We start from the raw sequence: 24,731 nt of genomic DNA, 5'->3' as shown, positions 1-24,731 counted from the left end.
TCGGAGACACCAACCGTTAAAACGTACATTTTTAAAGATATGCAGTTCGCACCAGAGACAATAATTATACGTTTTCATTTAAAAACCTAGTTTATTCTTTGAAGCACATTGGTCGTGAGTGAACACCCCTCAGATATTATATTCGCATTAGCGCTGCTAGAACTACTCAATGTAAAAATATAACATATTGGCTCTTGAAGTAAGCTCAGTTCGATCCTTCGCACACAATGTCGTGATATAATTTTTCTCCTAATGCTAAACAAATGCCATTTCTGTATTTAAATTACCAGTACACACCTTGCTCACATGACAATTAGCAATACAACTCATTATGTCAATAAAAAAACCGCGACTTATGCATCGGTAGAGGGTAAGGTTAGGACAACGTCACTAGACCAGGTTGCTAACCTTGTCTAGTAACGTTGGGTTAGGCATCATCTCTCGCTCTCTTCAGTGGTCTTTTTCAAATCGACTTCCCAATCACCTAGGGCGCTTAGCCGTGGTCCCTATTGGGTTGCAGAAATTAGCGCTTTTTTTTCTGTCTTCCTCTTATCATCGTATATATTTACCTATATTAATTCCAGAAATACTGGATGTTGTTTTAGCAAGCTCCCGTCAAATGAATCAACAGCAGTTATAGTTACAGATTATCTTTCGGTATGTTCAGCACTTCCTATATACGGCAGCGAATTCAACACTCCTGAGCATGTTTCGTTATCTAATACCTGCAAACTTACAAAAAATTTGATTGCTGAGGGTACTGGGCCACCGCGGATTGTATCTAAATGAAATGGTGGATTCATGAGCCTCAGTATCTCTATGTGGAGCTCTGATTCCTAATTTACCAGATACGGCTTGTGCGACAGCTTTAAGGTATAGAAATGCTTGTTTGCAAAGCGACACTGGCAAATTATCACTGGATAAATTTAAAAACTTCGTACATGTAAGGTATTGCTGGAATAAACAGCGGTGTGCATCGTGACAATTAGAAGTTTCTTAGATTACGCGGTCAAATTCCACGAGTGAATTTTTGTGCAAATTTCGCAATCAATTGAAACAACGGACCACTTCCTTTTATTCTGTCGCCGATATTACAATTAGAAAAAAAGGTACCTCGTAGCTTCACTTCAGAAGATATGATTAACAATAAGTTGCTGTTTTTATATTCAGAGGGATGTCTGTTGTGCTGTATTCGGTTATATAAATATGGCGAAAAGATTACCGCGATGGTTTATTTTTCTTTCGCTTTTCTTTGTTCCAAATCCATTTTGTCTAGATTGATCTTTTGCATTGCTTCAGATCTAGATATTTACTACCGCGAGGATTATCTCTTTCATAAATTCCATCTGACAGTATGACCGCTTGCTCATTTATCATTTTCATTTACTCGATGTTTACTTTTTAATCTAACTTTCTAGTTACCCTTGGCTTCATATGTGTTTTTTTTTTAAATTATCCATATTGTGTGTAACGAATTTTTTTCTTTCAAGGAAGTAACACCAATCGACATTTGCTGGTTGGTGCGTACCGCATGTCACTCCGATATATTCTTTCTCGCGTGCATTCCTTCACGAAAATCAGTAAAAAAGGAGAGGAAGATGAGAAGCGTACGAACTTGAGCTTGTTGGTACACATTCATAGTAAAAAACAGCGCGAAAACTACAAGGACGAGACTAACGAGACAGCGCTAGTCCTGTTTCATCTGTCTCGTCTTCGTAGTTTTCGCGCTGTTTTTTACTAAGAGAGGAAGATGTTACAGTGTGCCCTTTTTTACTGCACCCGCTGAAAGAGAAAAGGAAAAAGACGATTGACGCAGCAAACTGTTGCAAGCTAATAGCGCGAGACAGGTTTGCCGTACATGAGCGGCGCTACGCGGCACGTCGTCTGCTCGACTCCCCGCGCCTCTGCGTACAACGCCCCTTGCGGCATCGGCGCGATTTGGGGACCGGTTTTCGCGGCCGCTTTTCACACCTCCCCATTCTAGCCACCCTATCTAAATGCACTGTAGAATCCACAAAAGCGCCATTAAGTCGAGCTGATCCAATTCACCGTTGTTGCGCCTCCATGTCGCGTTTGCAGAAGCGTTGAGTTCTCACGACCAGAAACGCATAGGTTTCTGTCGACATGCCGCGTTCGAGGTTAAGGATCGTCCTCGCTCGTGAAACGCGCATGCATCACGCATCAGATTCATGCACTGCCGCGAAAAACATGAAGGGAAGCGAATCTTGACGTGTCTTGGGTTGACTTGTGGCCGTATCTTGGAAAGACGCGACTGAAGACAGCGTCGCCATCTCTGCGCGGCAACAGAAAACATGAGCACACCTTGTAAACAAATTTTCTTAAGCCTTCTGTACCGCAAATCCACTTTGTATCTCAAAAACGGAGCTATTTTATCGGCGGTACGCGGTTGGCGAAGCCTCATTACTGAAATCTAAATCAAATACGAACATTACTTGGCAATGAATGAGTTTAATAACGCAGAACGACGACTAGAAAGATTCGAAGTGGACGGTTCTCGCTTCAACAGGCACCGCCATCTTGCCCTACGTACGGGATCTCTAGCGTGCGTTAGCGTTGAACGCTATATTCCAGAAATAGCGTTCGTGCGTAGGAGCTCGGGCTACGTTTACGTTCTGCTCATGCGCATTTAGGAGCACGCAACGCTAACGCTAACGCTAAATCCTTGCGTTTGCTGTTTTCCGATATACTAAAACTCGCTATTGTTTCAATGGGACACTAAGCACAGTCGCACTTGCACAGTCGCACTCTTCCTCAAGAAATGAGCGACACAGTTTTCAAGACAATCGAGGGGGCGAAATATATGAACAATGCATGGCCGTCGGCAGGGGGTTGCAAAAGGGGCACTTGCCCCCCTCAAGCCACCCAAGCACTTGCCCCACCCAATCTACACCAGCGCTCTCCCCTTCCCCCAGCCGCGATACAACGCAGGTTTGCACCCCTCCAGACAAAGTCCTGCCGACACTCGTGGAACAATATCACATGCACTGCGGAGTGCACCGACACAAGAAGTGGTTATATGCACGGAGATGCAGCGAAGACAAGGCTCTGCTGGCGTTGTAGCCAGTGCCGACAGCGACGTTATACGTGGCGCTTCGGCTAAGGTCACGTAACCCAGAGCTGTTGAAGTGCGAACAGGCTCTGCAAATTAGACTCCAACAGTGAGAACCGCCAAGCGGCACCACAGAGGTTACACCCGCCCCCCCCCCCCCTCCTCCCCAACCTGACATGGGGCAACCACTGACACTGGCAAAATCTTGATGCTTATACAAAGCAAAGACTGAATCTTTCCTTTCGCTGTATGCCATGGTAACGCCGCCTGCAGCAACAACACCACCGCTGCAGTGTCGTGTGTATAACCGTTTCCGCTGTCGGCGCACTCCTTAGTGCATTTAACATTGTTAAAGCGAAGCTACAACCTTCGCGTTATCCGAAGGTTGTAGGTTCGGTCCCTACCGGCGGAAAGTTGTTTTTCCGACCTCTTTAAATCCTTTCCATTTAAGATGTACATATTAGTTAAACACTACATGTCCGCTATGCCTTCCTTGGCTTCCTTGTCTGTTGGTTTCATTACTATAGTCGCTTATTTGCAATTCATTTAGACATTCAGGGGTTTATTAGTTCACTACGCGCTATTATAGCTAGACGAAACACGATAGTGATAACCGGTAAACGTAGTGAGAAATGCGGACCATGCTTGGTTTATCATTAACAACGAGATGTAGGAGAACCGGAAATCAGTTGTTTTCCGGTGCACACGTAGCGTTCGTCTCGTTAAATGCACAGTTTTCAGTACCACTCCGTGTTGTCTCTTTCTCTGTCCTGTGTGTCCTTGCGGCTACTTCTCCAATTTCGCTCGTACTGACGGATTCTAAAAATAGATTCGCATGGCTGTAAACTCCGATAGTGAGGTCATTCAACGATCACTCGGAAAAGTGTAGCAGGGCCCTTTTAAGTCTCTGGTTCATGCGCTTATCTTGGCCGTAATAACTCCGACATGGGAGTAGGCGTACCATTGTTGTCGTTAACCGTGGAAGCGGTGTCGTCAGGCAGGTCGTCCCTTCCCGAGCAGCACTGGTAGAAGGCGTCGTCCCAGGGAAGGCCCAGCGAGAAAGTCTGCGGTCGGCACGGAGCTCCTTCCTTCGCTGCGGCCAGACCGAGGCGACAGCCGTCGCAGCAGTCCTGCACACGCCATACAAATAGACAGTAACTAAGACTATGTAGCGTTTGCGCTTCTGTTCGGAGGGCCTTGATAGACAGCTCGTACGAAAGTGAGACAGAAGGTAAACGGGGGCGTGAAACAGACTGAAAACGACCGAACGCATTGACAGTGTACGGTGCTTTACTACGAGGGCCGGCAGGCTCGGGTTGCCGGTCCCCGTGGGACTGAGCCGGATGCGCGACGCCGTCGCGTTATGCAGGACCAAATAAAGTTGTGTTCAATTAAATTTAATGCTGGAAACAAACAAATAAATTTTGGTTGACACAAAAGACCGTCAAATCCTATCGAGATAGATAGATAGATAGATAGATAGATAGATAGATAGATAGATAGATAGATAGATAGATAGATAGATAGATAGATAGATAGATAGATAGATAGATAGATAGATAGACAGATAGACAGATAGATAGATAGATAGATAGATAGATAGATAGATAGATAGATAGATAGATAGATAGATAGATAGATAGATAGATAGATAGATAGATAGATAGATAGATAGATAGATAGATAGATAGATAGATAGATAGATAGATAGATAGATAGATAGATAGAGAGGTGATACGCAAATGCAGCAGTTGTCACCCGGTAAGTGTCGCCGGCGCACGGGCTCTGGACGTCGTGGCAGGGGCGGCCTGCACGCGCGGCGTCTTTGCCGGCGTCGCACAGCCTCTGCCGCAGCGACGATCGGCAGCAGATCTCCTGGGCGATGCGACACGACTGCGTTGCCAGCTGCTGGGGCAGAGGGAGGCCATCGCAGCCCGAATGGGCGGTGCCCCATTGGCTGCCTTCGTCGCAGCAACTGATCAGCCCATCTTCGATGCTCTCGGAGCTGCCTGCACAGGCAAACCACACTTGAGACAATTCTCTTGCACGCATGTCCCACTGATAACAATACAGTTGGCTGATGATGAGTTATTTGTAGCACACTCTCAAAGAATTCAGGCTTTGTAATGTACTTATTGTGTCAAAGGCTACCCAATAAGAATAATAAATAAAGACATCAGGAACATTTTCTTTCAATACTTCTTTGCGAATTATAGCCCTTTGAGTCACGAATTATGATGCACTGTCTGCAAACGCATCAAATTTGCATGGCGTGATTTCAAGGCACTCAGTATTACATTCCAAGAAATAAAACGAAGGAATGTGTTGTTTTGTGTGAGTTCCAGCAATTAATGTTAATTAGCGTGTAATTAAATATCTAATTAATCTGCAATCAGTCGGATCCAATCCTTGCATAAAAGAAATAAACTATTAGGCCCAAAATGCATGCACACTTTGTTTTTTGGTTGTATGCTTTTCGAGCGAAGAAAAAAAATACTCTTGACGTCGGTCCTGGAACGTCGCACGTCGAACGATCGTCGAACATGGTAGTTTCTCCAGCAAATTGATCATCTGCAGCAATAAGCAGCGTAATGAAGTAAAATAGCGAGTTTTAGTATAGCGGATAACAGCAAACGCAAGGATTTAGCGTTAGCGTTAGCGTTGCGTGCTCCTAACTGCGCATGAGCAGAACGTAAACGTAGCCGGACCTCTTACGTACGAACGCTATTTCTGGAATATAGCGTTCAACGCAAACGCACGCAAGAGATCCCGTACGTAGGGCAAGATGGCGGTGCCTGTTGAAGCGAGAGCCGTCCACTTCGAATCTTTGTAGCCGTCGTCCTGCATTACTAAACTTATTCATTCCCTAATAATGTTCGTATTTGATTTAGATTTGAGTAATGAGGCTTCGCCAACCGTGCACCGCCGATAAAATAGCTCCGTTTTTCAGATACAAAGTGGTTTTGCGCTGCAGAAGGCTTAGCAAGATTTGTTTGCAAGGTTCGCTCATGTTTTCTGTAGCAGCGCAGAGATGGCGACGCTGTCTTTAGTCAGCTCTTTCCAAGATACAGCCACAAGTCAAGCACATACATGTCCGGCGTCGCTTCCCTTCATGCCTTTCGCGGCAGTGCATGAATGTGACGCGTGATGCGTCCCAGCTTAAAAAGGCCAGGTAATAAGGGTCTTGAAGAATTCTCGAACGCGGCTTGTCGACAGAAACTATAGTGCCTAGAATACCAATATAGTGTACTAGTACACTATAAATACCAATGTGTCAGAACTCAGCACTTCTGCAAACGCGACATGGAGACGCAACAGTGGTGACTTTGGATCAGCTCGACTTGGTGGGGCTTTTGTGGATTCTACAGTCCATTTAGTGTTTTTATGTCTAGATGGCGCCGTATGTGCTTGCGTTAGCGTTAGCGGGAATGCCTTCCGCTGTACTAAAAGACCACCAGTTGACACGCAGCGCGTTCCGTTTTAGCGTTAGCGTTTAGACACACGCTAACGCTAACGTAAGCGTTTCCCGCTATACTAAAACTCGCTGTTAACAACCGCTAGTTGTCCACTCAGGAAGCCTGGACAAATGTGCACACTAAGTTTCAGGCCATTTGAAGAAACACGCAGTGCGTGATGCGACTCCGCAGTTGATGTGTATAATTGTACACACCGTGACTGAAAGGGATAGGTAAAGAGCAATTCACTAAATAAAGATCGTCCTTTTTTTCTCAACATAAAGGAAAACATCTGGTTTTTGCTGCTCAATCGTTATTGTTTCTTGTGAACAAAGTATGGCGTTCTGATGTCTCGCGAAACCTGCGGTAAATGTTCAGGAGCCTAAGGTGGTCCGCTGTGGATAGCGTGTTACCCATGGTGACATTTCAGACACCGAGCAGCTATCCCTATGTTAGCAGCTTGTCTAATCTATGCGTAGCTCTACCAGGAAACCCTCCACGTTATCTTTAACAGTTACTCGACAAAAACACCAGATATGGTCGCGAACGGTGAGGACGGGAGTGAAGTTTTAGGAATCTAAGAAGACCACCTTTTTCCACTGGCAAATCACATTTCATTACCTATTTTCACGATATTTATACGTACGTATGTTCTGACTTTCACAGGAATACTTTTAAAAATCCAAGCGACTTGTTTTCATTTTTCTAGTCGCAAAGTTCTCTTCTCGTCGGAGATTCATACTAGAGACATCCACAAGGTAGCGTAATTGGCTTCAGAGTTAAGCACACATTCTACAGCAAGTTACTACGCAGCTGCAACGAATAATTTGCGTTTAAATGTTGCTGTGAATGAGCATGCCGCGCCTGGCCGAGCACATTCTGCCCACAGGGCATTTGGGTGGCATTTGCAGGCGTTCAATCCGTTGCAGCGTCATTATTCACGATCTGGCTCATTCGGGAAGTGAAGAGAATGTAGGTTAACCTGATGTGAGAGTTTTCAGCTAAAAATGTTGGCGGAACAGTTGGTCAGAATTCATGATCGGGCGCTATCGCTGTTGTTCTGTCACGCTTACAGATTTCATCATCAGAGTTTTCTCCTGCCTGGGTTTGGAAATAGTTAGGTCTCCCTCAATGAGGGTCGTTAATAAACTGTTAAGGTGGCATAACACGCTATGTGAATGCGGCGCTTAACGAGAATGACTACGTGTTATCGTGTACGAGCCTGTTAGAATGATGGCAGTCCCAAATTTGTCTCTTCAACATCATCTGTCAGCGGAACAAAACACTTTGAACAGAAAAGGCCATTTTTCCTACGAAGATATAATAGCTCCTACAAGGCTTTTTGCGCACCTGCATAGCCACTTAAATTGCATAGCATGTCGTTGGTTAGTCGCAACTTTTTCTTTTTTACGAGTTTCGCGAGCTTCGATGATACATTTCTTTTACTTGAACCGTGTAACCTTGACACTTTTGTAATGTACGTACTTCACCTTTCTCGTTCGCGTTATTTTAGGAAAGGGCGTTTCCTTTCTGAAAGCACCACCAGTATTACGTTGTGCGTGGAGGCACGAAAGCAGACATGAACGAAGAATTATTTCTTATAACGCAAGGAAGTAGTACAAGTTGGTCTTAGGGATGGTCTTCAATAGCCTGAATTTCTCGCGAAACTGCGCGTCATTTTTCAGTCTTTTCCGCTACGGAGGAAAAGGCTTCGAGATCAAATTACCGTAGCGGTGGAAAGTATGCTGAAACAAAATTACAGAAGCGCGTTAGTACATTAACGAATGCTCATGTTCTAAAACGCCGGTAATAAAGAATAACCAACAGGCCCAAACCCCTTCCCACAGATGATGAGCTCACCGGGGTTCCCGAACCCGAGCAACTACAACATATTTGTGGATCAACTTACCCTCAAGGGTGTGGAAGACAAAACACGCCCCGAAAAGAATCGCATACCACCGCATGATCTTCGATTCACGCAAAGTGTCAGCGTGGTCAGCAGCAGCACGACTAGCGCTGCCAGGTCCCTTCGACTATCGACTCGAAGATGTGGGCCGTTCTGTCAACGTCTGGATGAGAGGCGGCCGATAAAGAGTCTTCGGCTAAGTAGATAGCACGCGTCTTTCGGCCGTTACCGACATCGCCGTCGGAGCACCTCGAAGGAAGCGCTGGCCGACGAAGTCCCGCTGCGGACCCACTTGAAAAACGACTTGGAGTTTTGAGTCCCTATCGAAACCCTCGCTATCACCCTTAACTGACGCGGCAATGCCCTGAATGTCGCGGCGCGGCCCCTCACTTGCACGTATAGCTGCCCATGCGGGTTATTACGCAACTGACCAATTCACCCGGCTTTATCGCGATGTCAGGAGTGTGACGAGTGAATGACACCAAGGAAACGCGTACGTCTCCAATCAGTTTGACCTGTGAGATCAGTGCGTCCGTCGGGAGCACGGATCGTTTCAGCGCTGGAGAAGGCTTGGGCGTGGCGCTTTTTCCGATACGAATGCCATGTAATAACCGCGCAAGCCGGATTCGTAGTATTAGCAGTAATAACGAAGACGTGTAATGCATCAGGCAAACAGACAGAGAGATAAGGTGTTTTTTAGGCAATTCAGATATTTTATAAAAACTCAATGACAATCACGCTCCAGTTGTTTGCGAACACGCACTCTATATCGAGGCGTCAATACATTGCTGCAATTAAAATGACATTCACGAGAATAATTGACAAAGACTCGTTAATTATCCTTTTAATCATTGACTTTAGGACACTTGTTTATATTAGAGAGTTGTACTGCATGCTAATTTATGGCATACCCATATTTTTTAGAAATTACGAAAGTTGCACGTAATTTGAGCTATTCATCATGGAATTTTAAGGGCGAAATTGAAACTGGTCGCGCCCGGCGCGCGGAAAACACGGCGTCTTTGTTACGTCAGGCCGGAACTACATGTGATAAGGAAGTGACGAAATTTGAATGTAGTCTTGTCAATGTCATTTTAACTGCGGCAAAGTATTTCCGCCTCGTCAGAGTACGTGTGCGAAAACTACTGGAGCATGACTGTTATGGAGATTTTATAAAAAAATATGTATTGTAAAAAAGAAAAGCACCCTGTACACACAGACAAATGCCGCTCTCACGGCCGAAACGGCACAATAAAGTGTGCGAAAACCGTTCATTTTCGCACACTGCATTGCGGATAACTGACTCGTTCTGTGTTTTCATGTGCCATACTGAAAATTAAACGCAAAACGCAAGACTCACACGCAAAACGCAAGACATATATATATATATATATATATATATATATATATATATATATATATATGTGTGTGTGTGTGTGTGTGTGTGTGTGTGTGTGTGTGTGTGTGTGTGTGTGTGTGTGTGTGTGTGTGTGTGTGTGTGTGTGTGTGTTCTATGGCTTTCTTAAATTTTATTTTTATTCCAAAAACCAAGTTCAGAGGAGTAGCTGGAACCAAAAAATGGCAACAACTCCTTAATTTATTTTTATTGGAATAAAAATAACCATGCATTTGCCAAGCAGGCTAAAACCTGAAAACCTGAAAAATACATTATTGTTGTGCTGTTTAAGGTGTTAAATAAAATAAGATGATTGTATTGTGCCGAAACGAAATTACGAACGTTGCATTTGTCTTTAGAAAGAAATCATGCGAACATGTACACAAACAACGCAAGACACACTAAAGTAAGGTACGCGGCTCATCAGGCGCCCGCAGAGCGATAAGAAAAAAATTACAGCTTAGATATTATTGGACATATAAAAGACCGCACTAAACACTACTCGCGCGAATCCCAGCTACAAGTAATGGCACGCTACCGGCCGATGTCGGCCGCAATAAGAGATCAGTGAAACATAATACCCGTAGCACAGAACGCAAGAACGCAGAATAGAAAATCACGTTACACAGTCATAAACATCGGCCATAAATCCCTGCGCAGCACGGGATCACGGTGTAACACGGCGTGCGCGAGGAACCACGTGGTTCGGCGAGAAACATTCCTCCTCTTCCTATTGAAGCAGGAGGGCGCCACGTGTAAAGCAAGAAGTCGCTGCTCTGAAGGAGCAATGCAGCCCGCTGCTCCATTATTGTTGCACTTTCGCACCCCCCCCCCCCCCTTGTCGTTTTTAAAGAATGAATACGTAGTGTATGTGGTAGATTATTTCTGAGATTTTGCACTCCTAGTAGATGCATTCACGAGCACTGTACCAAGCGTTTTCTTTTTTAACACGAAAGTGTTTTATGCCAGGGTGCACCAAGACTCATGGCGTATGCCCGCCACGGAAATACGTCAGCAAAATGCGCATGATCAGATGGCAAAGCAAAAACGCCAGAAGAAGAAAAGTTCCGTAAACGGGAGTCCAACCCACGACCTCTCGGTCCACGACGATAGGTGACGGACGCTCAAACCACTGCGCCACTGTCACACATGCAGGAGGCTTCACGAACGCACCTTTTATGTCACACTTTCCTCTCGCAGTGCTCTTGGTTCGCGAGGTGGTGTCGCCATCTGGGAGCAGTAGAGTGAAGTGAAGTAATGTATGACCTCCGCGATTAGCTCCAGCAACGCACCAAATGGGACGGCCGTAGTGTAGCAATGCGCAACACCGTTGCTACGGCCGTTCAATTCGGCGCGTTTCCCATAGAAGTGTAATTTTGCCAACGCCTTACACCGGGAGGTGGCGGCTTTAGCGCAAGCCTTGCTCATCGCATTCATCCATATTTTAAAAAATGGTTTTGCGACGCTCGCCTGGCTACAGTGAACTTGCCTGGCTGTCACACCGCGTTCCCCGCTCGAACCGTGAGAAATCACGGCCAGACTAGATGGGAGACACGACGCGCGTCGTGTTTCCCGTCGTGTTTCTAGCCCGGTCATGGTGTTTAACTCTGTAACATTCCGCGGGATGGCGCCATTAGCCCAAACTCAGTAAAGAAGCTCAGCGTTCAATAACCGACGCTCTTCCGGCTGTCACAGCACCTTTTCAGATTACGCTCTCCCCGTGCGAATGGAACGGCCTGAGCAACACTAGCAACGGCGCGTTAGCGGAGCCAATCCCGGAGGCCACGAGTAATGCATCATGACATTAACGAGCACCGAGTGCGAGTGTTTCGGTAGTCCTAGCGCGGCGGAGGCTTTCGTTGTAATGTTGTAGAAAACTCAATGGTCGGTGAAATGCGGCGTCCACGGTGATTCGATTCGGTGACGACGCAGTTGCGTGACTCGCCCTTCGCGTTAGCGTGTGACGCATCCTCGCCAGCCTAGAGCCCCTTCCAAATGGACCAGTTGCGTTTCTCCGCCACCTACAGCTACTGGTGCACTGGCACCGACTACTAGAGAGCGCACACCTCGCCACTTCTCTCCTCAAATGACGACGCTTTTAAAGAGTGCATGTCGAGCTAGTGTTTATTATGTGCATGTTGAAGCGATCTTCGCGTGGGACTCACCGTATGCTGTGTCGAGGTGTATGTTAACTGCTACAGCTACCACAAAGGTGTAATCATGTTCATGAACGGTAGTTGTCGGGATGGAGATGTGCCACCAGGCGTCAACGAGTGTGCGTCCACATCAAGCGGTGCTATAGTTGCCAAACACCAATAGACATTGCGCAAGCTCTCGTATATCAATGAATAATAAACATTCCATTACTTCTGCGAGGACACGTTTCACTTTCGTGTTATACCGATTCCTATGACGGAGGGATCAAACCCATCTTTTTTTTAATTTTTATTCCACGTTTCCGGTATCCTTGTGGTCGGTAATCGAGCCCGCGACCTCGTGCACTGCGACAAACAACTGCGACTAATAATTATCCGGGGCAGATAACTGACACGTTTTGTGTTTTCATGAGCCACAGTGAAAATTGCGCGCGGGACTCTTACCTATACCACCGCCCTACGTCACGAAAACGGGGTGGCGCTGTCGTCGGGATTTTTGGCGCTGCATGCCTCCGTAGCCGTGCCTAACGTTACTGTTGGCCGTGCCTACAGCAGCTGCCGGTGTGTTTTTGCTCGGGCGTGTGCTGTTTACCATCGCGCAAAGAATAAAAAAGGGCATACAGTCGAACCCGCATATGTCGAACTCACTAAAACACGTGAAATATTCGATATATCGTATAGCTCGATATGAAACATTTAAAGAATTCACCAAACTTTATATGCGAATTGCGGTGCGCAAGTTGTCTTCACGGCACTGCTTCACGATAATGCAAAGAAGGCGGCTTACGGCAATACACGGGGAAGTCTTTATTTTTCATTTTTCCGCGGTTTATAGTAGGGGGAGAGGGTTATATGCAAGGGCGGGTTATAGGCGAGAAAATACGGTATCGATGTGAGCAGCCCTCAACATCTTTAAACGCAGCTGTGCGTATTCGCGGCGCCGGAAGCCTCGACTTCATTGCCCCTAATCTTGGCGCTGTTTTTCAATATCAAACCCAGCGTGCTTCTTCGGATGCTGTACGCAGCAGCGACGTCAAACGTCAGCGGTGACATCAAAAATTGAGCGGTAGAGCGGCATCGTTAATCTTAAAAGAAATGTACATCGTAGCTTGCACTCTGATCGGCACCTATAGCTGGTCCTGCCTTTACGAGATTATGCTTGGTCTTGCCAAATTTTGCGAGGTGATTCTGGTATTTCTTTGTTTTTCTCGCTCTTCCTATGTTCCTTTCTCTTTCTTGCCTTTCTCTCTCTCCCTATTTCTGGCTTCCCCTTTCTATCTCTTTCTCTGTCTCCATCTATTTATTTCTTTCTCTTACTTTCTATGCTATGCTTTACTCTCTGTCCCCTCCTCCTTCCATACAAGGCTATGCTTTGCTCTGCTCACGTGCCTGGACAGCCGAGTAGTTAAAGGGACACTAAAGGAAAATATTAAGTCCGCGTTGATTGTTGAAATAGCGGTCCAGAAACCTCGTAGAGCTACTTTTGTGCCAAGGAAGTGCTTATTTTGAAATAAAATGACGTTTTAGTGGTCCGCATCGTGTTAGCGCACTTCAAATCAACCGCCTGAAAGCGGTCTTTCTCATGTCACTGTTGCCGTGCCCAACGTTGCCGCCTTTACTGCGCGGCGGCGTGCACCATTCGGGCATCCAGCAACATCACATGCATGCGGCATTTTGTCGAACTTTCTGTCAGAGAGACTTTCACGAGCGCGCAAAACACACGCGGCAGTACGCGATACCGAAACTACCACTGAGACGCGACCGCGTGAGCGAAGCAGGTCGCCGGGCGAAGCGCAGTTCGGCGAAAACGGAACCTTTGAACCACGCGCGCCGTTCTCCATGGCAACGCCAAAGAGGTTCTCGTTTCCATGAATCAAACAGAAACGAACAAGCAGCATTTTATTATGTGTCTTGATGAACAGAAGGTTCTTTTTTATTGCAGCTAGTTTGATTACGAGTGATTAATTGTTTATAGTCGGACTCTCTCACGTCATCGGGACCATTTCCAAAATGTTCCACTCGTGGCGCTCATCGTGTGATACATTTAGCTTAATGCCTCGGTAAGTAGGGCGCTACTGTTGATAATATTGCCGTTTTAGACGTTGTCATACATTGAGTTTTCACTCTGACATAAATTCTTATTTGCCTTTAGTGTCCCTTGAAGACACTCGCCTTCGGATTGGGGTTACGCGGGTTCGATTCCCGCCTCGCCGAGAAATTTTATTTTTCGCCGAGAAATTCTCCCCCTCTCTTTCTTTCTACCTCTTTTACTGCGAAAGCTGCTATGAAATCACAACAGCGGATTTTGGTGCCGTAGTTGTCCGCCGCCGCCGCCTGTGTCCGTAACCGCTATCGCGCGAAATGAGAAAAAAAAAGCTAAGTGAAAAAAAAAACATATACTGGATCAGACGGGATTTGAACCCTGGCCATCTGCGTGGCAATCCAGCATTCTACCACAGAGCCACGCCGGATTTTTTTTCTTATGACAAGGAAGGAAACAGCTGCACTTATAGTGATATAAAAATTAATAATCAGGCATATTTAAACACAAATCAAACACAGAAAACCATGTCTAGAGCGTCACTAGAAAGTTCATATATCCCGCGTATTTGAATCACTTGTTCCTGGAATGAAGGAAAGGCGTGGAAATCTTAAGGGCTCGTTTTTCTTTGTTATACACATTATTAATGAGACTACCAGTCTCATTAATATTGTTTCTGGAATATGTTTTTAGATGCAAAATCATCTCTTGCTCGGGGGTATGTCCCGCGGCATGGTAGTCCGCAGCGTGGTAGTCCGCACTCACACTACGCATGCGCAACTCTCCTCCTTCCCTCTCAACAACAGCTGCGCGTTACTCTCTCCACTTCTCTCCTAGCACCTGCTTGCGCTTCTCCTGCGTTCTCGCTTCTGCTCTCGCGGCGCATGCGCTACACTCCTCATCTAGTCTCCTCTCCCTCAAGTGGTAGAGCGCTGCGCGCGTTGTCCAGCGCTTGCTTCGGTTGACTCCTCTGAAATGCGGGCTCGACATGCCGAAATTCTCTCCTGCGCAACGCCGCGATGAGCGCCAGCACATGCGCGTCCCCTCCCCCTCTCTCCGTCCTCTCCTACACTGCCCCCCTCTCGCAAGCCTGTCGACCGCGTTCCCCGCTCGCCCTGTGAGAATTAACGGCCAGACTAGAGGGAAGACACGACGCGCGTAGTGTTCCTCTTCGCGTTCCACGACGCGAGGTCGGTAGCATGCCCAACGAACGCCTACGGAACGCGATCGTGCAGGTGCTCCGGCTTCGCATCGCCTCATGGTCCCCTTTAGCGGGAGATTCGAACCTTCAGTTTGCGGTTCCACTTGTGGCGTTGCCAGCGTCTCGCGAGTCCCCTCCGCGCCTCCCACAGGTGCAATAGGTGGGGGTCGACAACGGAAGTGTCTCTCGACAATTGGATTACCCTTGCGTGCTTCTCCGCTCTTTCCAGTACTTTTCGGGTCCACATTTCGATGTCGTCTATCGTAGCATCAACAGCGCTCTCTTCTTTGCGAAAGGCTTGCCGGTCCGTTATCTTGGCCTTTCCGATCTTTGTCGCCTATTTGTGGTGTGGGATGGTCGTTTCTACTACGAAATGGTCGCTGCCCAAATTTTAGTCCATGCAGCTCCACTCATAATGTTTGAGGCCTTTTACGAACATGAGGTCAGGACTGGTGTTTCTTGATACACTGTTGCCTGTGCGCGTGGGTGCATGAGGGTCGTTGAGCAGGGTAAGGCGGTGGTGTTGCGCCACGTTGTGCATATCTTCTCCTTTTTTATTTGACGCCGTATAATCCCAGGCTACATAGGGAGTGTTAAAATCACCAACCCCTATTATTGCGTTGCCCTAGCTCAGCTCCGAGTAAAATCAGCTTTATGTCTCAATCAAAAGCAAATGAATAGTTCTTTTTACACACCGAGTTTTATCATTATATTTTTTGTTTTAAGGAAGGAAATAATTTTTGATGTGCTTCATCGACGGCTGCATTCCTCATTGAGGTTCCCCATTGCCGCCAATGGTGGCTTCAGAAATTATTTTCTTCGTTAAAACAAAAGATGTAGCCACGTAAGAACTATTTATTTGCTTTCGATTAAGGCAAAAAGATGATTTTTACTCGGAGCCCCACGTGCTGCAGGTTGCATCTCAATGTAGGCCAAAATGAAGATTTTCTCAAATTCGCGATTTTTCATCGTAATAATTGTAATCCTCACTGGTCTAAAAAATTTTAACGGAAAAATATACCTTCCGTAGAATAAGTATAGCTTACTGAAATATTCATACGTAGCGCAATATTTCAAGAGCAAAAATGCAAACATAGAAGATTTTAACAAGACTCTTTGTTGGCCTAGTTGGTATTTACTTAAGGACCTAATTAGGCCGCGAATTAGAAGACACACACAAAGAGAGGAACACGTACTGTCTTCGTGTTCCTCCCTTTGTGTGTGTCTTCTAATTCACGGCCTAATTATGTCTTAAATAGAAGATTTTGGCAAGATTTCTCGAGGCGTATATGGCAGAAAATTAAGTAATGATATTGAGGTTCACACACCTTACACAAAGGCATCTGCTTAATATGTCAACCAAATTTGATATTGAAACGATAAACGATACTCTCAGAATACATTTTCTGAGAAACATCCCTCAGACGACATTATGCGAAATTCGCAAGGCTTCCACGTGACCAATTTTTTTCCCCTCTCCGAAATATTCTAGCAGCTCAATGTTTCCAGTGTAATGAATCAGCACGATTGTTTTCGAGTACATTTGAGATGGTCGCCGAAATGGCTGGGACGTTTGGCATGGAATGAACCTGTGATGATTTATGGCGTAGTGCACACGTGCGCACGTGCGCTCTCGAAGGCACTCGTGTGCACGTTCTCTCCTCGCGCTGTGCTGAACAGCAGTGCGCGTGCTGTCGCTCGCGGTGCTCATGCCACCGGGCTTGAGCGTTAACCTCGCGCTGCGCTTGCTCTCGCGTTCTATTTAACTGCGAGTGGTGGTCTCGCCTGGTTGGTGGAGATGGTGTAGAGCACCTTTGTCAGGAAATTGGCCAAGACAGCCGGCCTTTTGGCGATGGTAATGCCCAGAAGGTCGAGAAAATGACGGGCTGAAAATAAATTAGTGCGCCATGCTTTTAGAATGGTGAAAAGAAATGACATCAAGATCGCGCAGAACATTTATAACGAGAACTTCTGCAACCTCGATATGAAAATAAACTAAAAAAAAGGTAAAATTAGATACCCTGCTTAAAAACGTGTGTGCATATGAGAGAAGCGTTTCCAGATGACACAACCAGCACGGACTAATTCGTGCCAACCCTAGTTTGGCATGAAAATCAGCCGAAAACGGTGAGTTCCCCCGAAAACGGATTTTAAGCTGGGCTTCTTGGTAAACGTTTTTTGGGGCGAACTGCACAAGGGCAGAGGACGAAACACCACGACGAGAAAATAGGACCACAAGGGAACGAAGACGACCGGACAAGCACTTCTGCCTTTTCTTTTCCTTGTTCTCCTCGCGCTGTTTTATCCTCTTCTCCAATTATGAACCAACTAGCCCTCATCAAGTTGTTACCAAGGGCGAAACAAGAAAGGTGCATTCTGGTTTGCTATCTTCACTGTTCTGTTTTTGCACATAAATTCTCCCCAAGTTTGAGTTGGGCTGTTTTCCTGGTCCTGCGGTTTCCCTAAATAGAACAGTGCGAAAAAAAAGGAAACACGACTGCTGTTTATTTCTTTCTGACGCCATTTAAGAGCAACGTAAAAGCCACATTGCTAAATTAGTGGAACATATATATTGTCTCGGCTAGCAGCACTTGAGCGAATGACAAGATTTTGTGCTGCTTTGCCTCAGAAACATGGGCGAGATTTTTTGTAAACAATAACAGTGGATTTGTACACAGTAGTCCATCGTAAAATAATTGAGAGCGCAACGGCATTTTACGTTGAACGTCCACCAACTAGCCCAACTCGCGATTCTGCTACAGTAGTCCATGTCTGGAAAGGACGGACTGCTGGAGTATCTGTTGCACCAATATGGCCTCTTTACGCGTTTGTAATAAAAAGGAAAAGTTAAGTAGCCTGAGCGCCCGCTTTTGCGAGGTACAAAAATGTTTCTCTTCATATAGTGGATGAACGATATATATAAAACGATTAGAAATGGCCTTTGTTTTAGTGAGTACTACGTACAATAACTAATACAAGGGCTTCCAAGGTTTATCAGAATAAACTAATCGACTTGGTAATGATAAAAATTACAATTGCCGTTTGTGCATTTATGTGATGAATCTACAATAAGAACCCGTTCTGTCACGCGGCTGCATCACGGGCTCGCAGGCCGCGAGTAGGATTCTCGGAGAGCACCAGTGCAGATACGAAATCGGGATCACGGCGGTTAATATTTCGTGGTATGCGCAGTACCACAACTGTTTTTCACATCAGTTGGTGTTCCACTGTGCTCTTTCCTGAAGGTACTGAATGGGTGCTACGATATGTGAGAGGTCGACTAAACTTCCTTGCTCTATGCGTAAGGGCCACTCGATCTGCCGTACGACAATGATGAAAATAAGGCATGCAAAATAAATGACAATTTGAATCTGCATACAGCATGACGCTTATTTTGCCTGAGCATTTCCCTTGAATATGCGGTTTCACAGGTTCATTTCAGTGCTTATCATCTTCTCGAGGCTGATGCGGCACTGCGCGGCATCAGAACGGTGCGTACCGACTTGTGGAATGACGTGGCTTTCTCTGCAACTTGGAAACGCAATCACCGGCAGCACGCGCTCCGCCGAAAACGCGCGCGCGGCAGCGCGCAGTCGCTCATACGGGCGAGCCGACGACCTTCGACGTTTTCATCGGCCCGCCAGTGGAGCATCCGGCGCTGGCATCCCACGTGCAAGCGTTAGGTTGCCTCATTTATAGCACAATGCCGTATTCATTGCATTCCTCACGGTCACCACTGTTTTTTGAACTGCAGAAGCCTTGGACGCGTCAGAAGAGCATCGTTGTACTCGCGTGAGCTACACACGGGGCAGGTGCATTCACGCAGCCGCGAACGAAATGACTTCGGAGATGCTTTACCAAATTACATGCGGTTGCGATGACACACCTAACACAAGTGTCCTGGACACGCATACGCATGCGCACGGGGGGCGCCCCCCCTCCCTAATCCTCTAAAGAGGGAGGCCAATTCTGCCTCATAGCTTTACTCAGTGGGACCTTTCACGTCATTCTTTAAAGCTCAAGGTTATGGCTACGCACGTTTGTCGACGATAATGACAACCAAGGACCCCTTACGTTGCATTCAAAGGACCGTTTACTGCCCGCCTTTACGCCCGAAAAGCCAGGGACCAATGGCAGGCCTTTGTGAGAAGCACGAGGTTGCTTTTATTTTCATTTTTGCACCCATTGCGGAGCTCGTATTCTTTCGTACTCGACCGACCGGGGGTGCGCTGCGGTGAAACTTGGCCACCCGTATGGAGAACCCTGCACGCCTGTTCCATGCCGGTGTTCCGGCTGCGATGGGCTTTGAGAGATTTCCATGTCTGTCAGACTACAAAGACGAACTGCACGCCTGACATGTGCCGAGTCTGTTTCCGGGCTGTACGCCTTCGCGGTCACGACTTGAGCGTACGGGGAGAGCCGCGATCCGTGGTTACACGATCCTGATAGGCATGTAAGGGCCTAGTCCTTGGCATGTGCTTTACCGCATTATCTGTGGTATATAGAGAAGGCTCACCTGCTCAAAAGCCACTCAGCCTTGAACATTTTACAGCGAAAGCTGTTATGAGATCACAATAACGGCCGTTTTTGGCGCCGTAGTTGGCCGCCGCCGCCGGTGTCCGTAACCGCTATCGCGCGAAATCAGAAAAAAAAACGAAATCAGAAGAAAAATCAAGGGTGTAAAGGTGTTTGAACCTGGGCCCTCTTCGTGGAAGCTCAGTGCTCTACCACAGAGTCATGCCGGTGCTCGAAACACCTTTGCAAAACGACCCTATGCAGGCTTCTTGTCGGGAAGGAACCACATTAACATATGTAATATAGCGTGATAGAAGAGTTAAATACAACCAGGCGTCACACAATGCGAATTGCGCAACCAGTGGGTCGTTGAATGCTTCCAAACCATTTCAAAGGGCTCTGCCATAATTCTTCATAGTGATCAGGCAACAAAGTGCACATAATGCCTTACAGGTGTTTAGCGGGTACCGCGGTTCTCCGCAGAATGACGAACAATGGCATAGTGGCTGCTTCCCTACTTCACAAAAATTATGATGATTTATAGCGTAGTGGGTTTCTCGCAAATGCACTTGTATTGGTTGCCAAGGGAGCCCATAAGGCACCCATGATCCATTTCATCAAGGTCTCAATAAAGTTATTTCTCTCTCATGTTAACGTATGTTATATAGCGTGGTGGGAGAGTGAAACAACGACCGGGTATCACACAATGAGAATAACGTAACTAGTGGATCGTTTAAAGCTTCCAACCCATTAGAAAGGGCTCAGCCATATAATTCTTCACCGTGATCAGCCGTCGCATCAACAAAGTGCACATAATACCTTAAATATGTGTAGCTGGCACCTCGCTTCTCCGCATAATGACGAATAATGGTGCAGTTGGTGCTTCCCAACTTCACAAAAGTTATGACTTATGGCGTAGTGGGTACCTTGCTAGTCACTTGTATCAGTAGCCCCAAGAAAGTTTACAACGGACTCTAGAAATGCCGCTCTTCCAGCTTTCGCTGTGACTGTGCGGCGCTTTTTGTCCATACATGGCAGCGCTTACACGCCACCAAAAGGAGGGAAGTTAGAGTCCACTCTAGGCGTGTAAAGCTCACCCGGACACGAAAGTATTACACTCGGTTACAACCTAAGACTAAATTTAAGCTCCGCCCACAGAACCGCGGCACGCCTGCCCATCACCTGTGAAAGACATTTGTGGTTTCCGCTGTGCGTACTTCTTCTCGGCTAATGTGAACACTGCGCATAATAAGAGTTAAAGGTTCGTCGTTACTACTTAGGACATCGCGTTTGGCTGAGCAGCGATGTCGGAATCACTGAAGAAATTTACCAGGACGTTCAGGTTCCTGATCCAGCGACGCAATCATGTGTCTGTGTGGGAAAGACAGGCATCTGAAAGAAGTGCCTGACATCGCGAACATGAGTAAGCGCTATCGGACGGAGAACATGTGCAAATTTTCTGTGGGACGGAAAGCGATGACTATATGCCAAGCTGACATTTTTTTGTTAGGCAGTATCCGAGCGTAGTCATTTCGCGCCCAGAAAGTAGAGCTGCTCGAACTAGCTCGGGAACGCCTCAAAACACAGTGAACGTTTTGGCCTCCCCGTGTCGTGCGTGCGGCTATTTCCGCCCTAACGACAATCCCCACTGCGCCCCTCACCCGAACAATGGGTAATACCTGTCTACCCAGCTGTCTGCTGCTTAATGTGAGAGGCTTCCCGAACCATCGGATATTGTCAGCAGCCGCGTTTTCAATTAAACGACGCTAGTGTATCCAATCAAACTTTTGGGACATCGCACTAGCGGGGAAACTGACTTTTTAGTGAACACAAATATAATGAGCTGTCTCTATCTGACATAAAAGTTTCTCTTCATTCATCTTGTGACGTTAACGGACATATCTCATGGTCGTTGTTGTGTAAGTATGTGAAAAATATTTGTATAGGCTCCATCCGCGGTAATCTGTGTGACCGTCAAATATATCTTGCACTCTGCCCGCAAAGATGTTCTTTGTACGCCGGCAATCGTATACGTATGCATTGCGCTTTCGATTGTTGCTTTTTTTTTTGCCTTCTTTCCTAGACTGTTAATTCGATATTTACCTTCCTATGCTTACGCGTTGCAGAGAGAGAGAGAGAGAAGACATGAGGAAATGAGAAAACGGCCAAGAGGCTATAGCGATTACTCGAATATTGCAAAACACAGAATGAGTCAAGTTATGTTACAGACATCCGGTTTTCTTACGCGACATTTTGTAAACACGGGCAAGCCGTTTTTCACGTGCACAATACTTTGCAAAATGCCCAGTGCTTCTTTCATGGGATCGGTGTGCACCTGGCGCTGCGTGTTGACTTGAGTCGCTAGCTTCTAATGCTGGCACTCTTAACAAAACATGTTGCCGGTCTATTTGGCGATGCATATTCTTCTTTTTGAAAGGTATCTAGCGCTAAACTTGGAACAGAAACCCACAGAAAGACATGACTGTATGGACGCTGTCCCGTCATGTCTTTCTGTGTGTTTGTGTTCAAAGTTTAACGCTGGATACCTTTCAAAAAGAAAAATGCTGGCACCCTGATGGCGCGGCACTTTCTACTGTACCCATTAAGACGAGAAAGGCGCATAAAGTTCGTTCACGTCGTTTATAAAAGAGCCTCGCCACGTTCCTGCAAAACCTTGTTAGGCAGCACGGACAGTATAGCATCACGACGCAGCTATTTTGTGGACTTCGTCCAATAGACCGACACCAATGATTGTCACTATGACATTGGTTGAAAATGTAATGGGCCGTTTACACTCGCACGATACAGCCAGTACTGCGAGAAAACAGGTGCTTTGCAACCATTTGTGTATCGTACAGCCACGGACGAGACGAGAGCTCGGATTTGTGGATGTTGAAGCCATGTAGATGCGAACACGCACCCGCTGGCCGTGGAAGCCGTAGGAACGCCATGTAATGGCTGGGCAGGCTTGGCAACCATGGCAGTGCTGACTAGAGCTAATGATTTTCGCTGCACTTAGCACATACCTATGACGCTACAGTAGAATGAACTTGTTTTTTTTATTTACTATTCGAAAGGTTGCCCGTGGGCACAACATAGTTGCACAGCAGCACAAAACGTCACATGCAAACAAACAAGTTGATTCTGGGCCCAAACTCTTATATTGTTCTGTAGGACGGTCCATGTATCATTTTCTGTAAGTTGGTTGGGCGACCCGGTCGATGACCGTTGCCCCGAGGTGGCCAAAACGCGCTCGCTGTAGCCCCGGCCACGACCACGGCAAGTGTATCACGTCGGCTGTAGAGAGAGAAGCGTTACAAAACTCACAAGGGTCTCTTATGCATTCGCCTAAGACGACTCGAAGGCGAAAGCCACCTTCTTTTCTCCTCTGTCGATGTATCGATCCTCCCCCACCTCCCTCCGAAAGCTTTCTGCACCTAACGTGGTTTAGCGTTGCCTCCAGGATCGGAGGCGTCGCAAGCTTTCCGACCCTCGGCTGGCTTTGCACTGCATCCGTGGTCGGCCCACGCTTGATCAAGCAACGATGTCATGTGGTGACGTCATTAAGTGAAGTCACGTTATTTGACGTCATAGTGGCGTCATGATGACGTCATAATGACGGCACAAATTTCGGGAACGTGTGACGTCATAGTGATGTCATCACGTGATGACGACTTTTTGCACCACTCGTGTTGACGCCGACGGTCAATTTTCACGTTTTATGAGGAATCTAAGGCTTTCGCCTTAAAAGGGGCATGTGGATCCACAGGCTGTGCAGTGGTGCTGCTGGCTACTGGGCGGTCGCTGCCGGTATGAGTGCTAACCCGACGCGAAGTCTCCGACGCGGCACCTCCTCCCAGCGAGTACGCCTACCAAGGAGATCTGAATGTGGCATTTAAAGCAGCGAAAAATGGAGTTCAATGAGTTGAGGGCAACTATAGTTTTGCTTATGTTATGAAATTTATCTGACCGGCAAATTGCCTCTGTGCGCATTAATGATGACAATTCCTTTTGCTCTTTGGCGTGTTGAGACTATATCCAAAGCTAATATTGTGGCTCGGAGAAAGTGTCACAGGGTCCTCCCCCCTTTTCCCACCGTGAAGCGTCCCGAGAGAAATGGTTCTCTCGAGAGATAAACGTGTGACGATGTCAAAGACCCTGTCTATATGTACGACCTCGTCCAGATAAGGACATCTTCTGCAAAGAAAGCTGGCAGACTGTCGGACTTGTCCACAGCACAACGGACTGCACATCGTGCAGAATTCTCGTACCGCTGACGAAGACAATGCAACGGCCGTAAAGGCCGATCACGGGACTTGGCTCGCGATGCTGGGATATTGAGGGCTGCCAGCTACTGCCTCCTTGGCTCGTCGTTGTCGAGCGAAGCCCTGGGAGATCGAGAGGTGATCGAAGCCACGGCAGGACTCGAAAGGTGAGACGTCCCGAACCGGTAGCCGCCGCTGCAGCGTTTTGTGTGGCCGAATGCCGGAGTATCAGAAATTGAAAAACAATTTAAAAGATAGTTGCTTTTAAGGGACCGACCGACCCAATGCGACTCAGACTACGAGAGACGCCGTAGTTGCAAGGGCTCTGGATAATTTGAACCAGCTGGACTTTTTTAACGTGAACCAATATAGCACAGTACACGGACCTCTAGCGCTTCGCCTTCATCGAAATGCGACCGCCGAGGCCGGGATCGAACCCGAGCGTATTTCGGGTCAGCAGCACCGTGACCACTGTACCACTGCGGCGGGCATTATTTAAAGGATAGCGGCGCTTTCATAAAGGGGGAAAAGGAAAATAATATTGAGAGTAGGATATTTTGGGGAGATACGGTGCAACGTTTTTGCGGAAAGGACGTCACGTTGACCCAAAGTTGGGAGAGTTCGCGTAACGAAAGAACCAGCTATCGTAAGTGTCACGTAGCCAAGCCAGCCGAAGAAGCTGAGGAACGCAGCGAAGAGTGCAAAATTTTGAGCGCTTAATGGCGC

The 24,731-nt window shown here is 46.9% G+C and overlaps 1 protein-coding gene across 1 annotated transcript in view; it reads right to left on the bottom strand.

Moving 5' to 3' along the window:
- LOC119397688 (fibulin-1) overlaps positions 1 to 6,942 on the bottom strand; it is a 64,820-nt gene extending 57,878 nt beyond the window's left edge. Inside the window, exons 1-3 of the mRNA XM_037665111.2 lie at positions 6,939 to 6,942; positions 4,829 to 5,079; positions 4,032 to 4,200 (exon numbers count right to left, since the gene is read on the bottom strand). Of these exons, the coding sequence (XP_037521039.1) occupies positions 4,032 to 4,200; positions 4,829 to 5,079; positions 6,939 to 6,942 (424 nt within the window). The remainder of the gene's footprint in view (positions 1 to 4,031; positions 4,201 to 4,828; positions 5,080 to 6,938) is intronic.
- Positions 6,943 to 24,731: the final 17,789 nt, after the last annotated feature.

Source organism: Rhipicephalus sanguineus, chromosome 6 (genome assembly GCF_013339695.2).
Source record: "Rhipicephalus sanguineus isolate Rsan-2018 chromosome 6, BIME_Rsan_1.4, whole genome shotgun sequence".
NCBI lineage: Eukaryota > Metazoa > Arthropoda > Arachnida > Ixodida > Ixodidae > Rhipicephalus > Rhipicephalus sanguineus.
The sequence above is the reverse complement of the archived record's forward strand: the minus strand, read 5'-3'. Positions and strand labels throughout refer to the sequence as shown.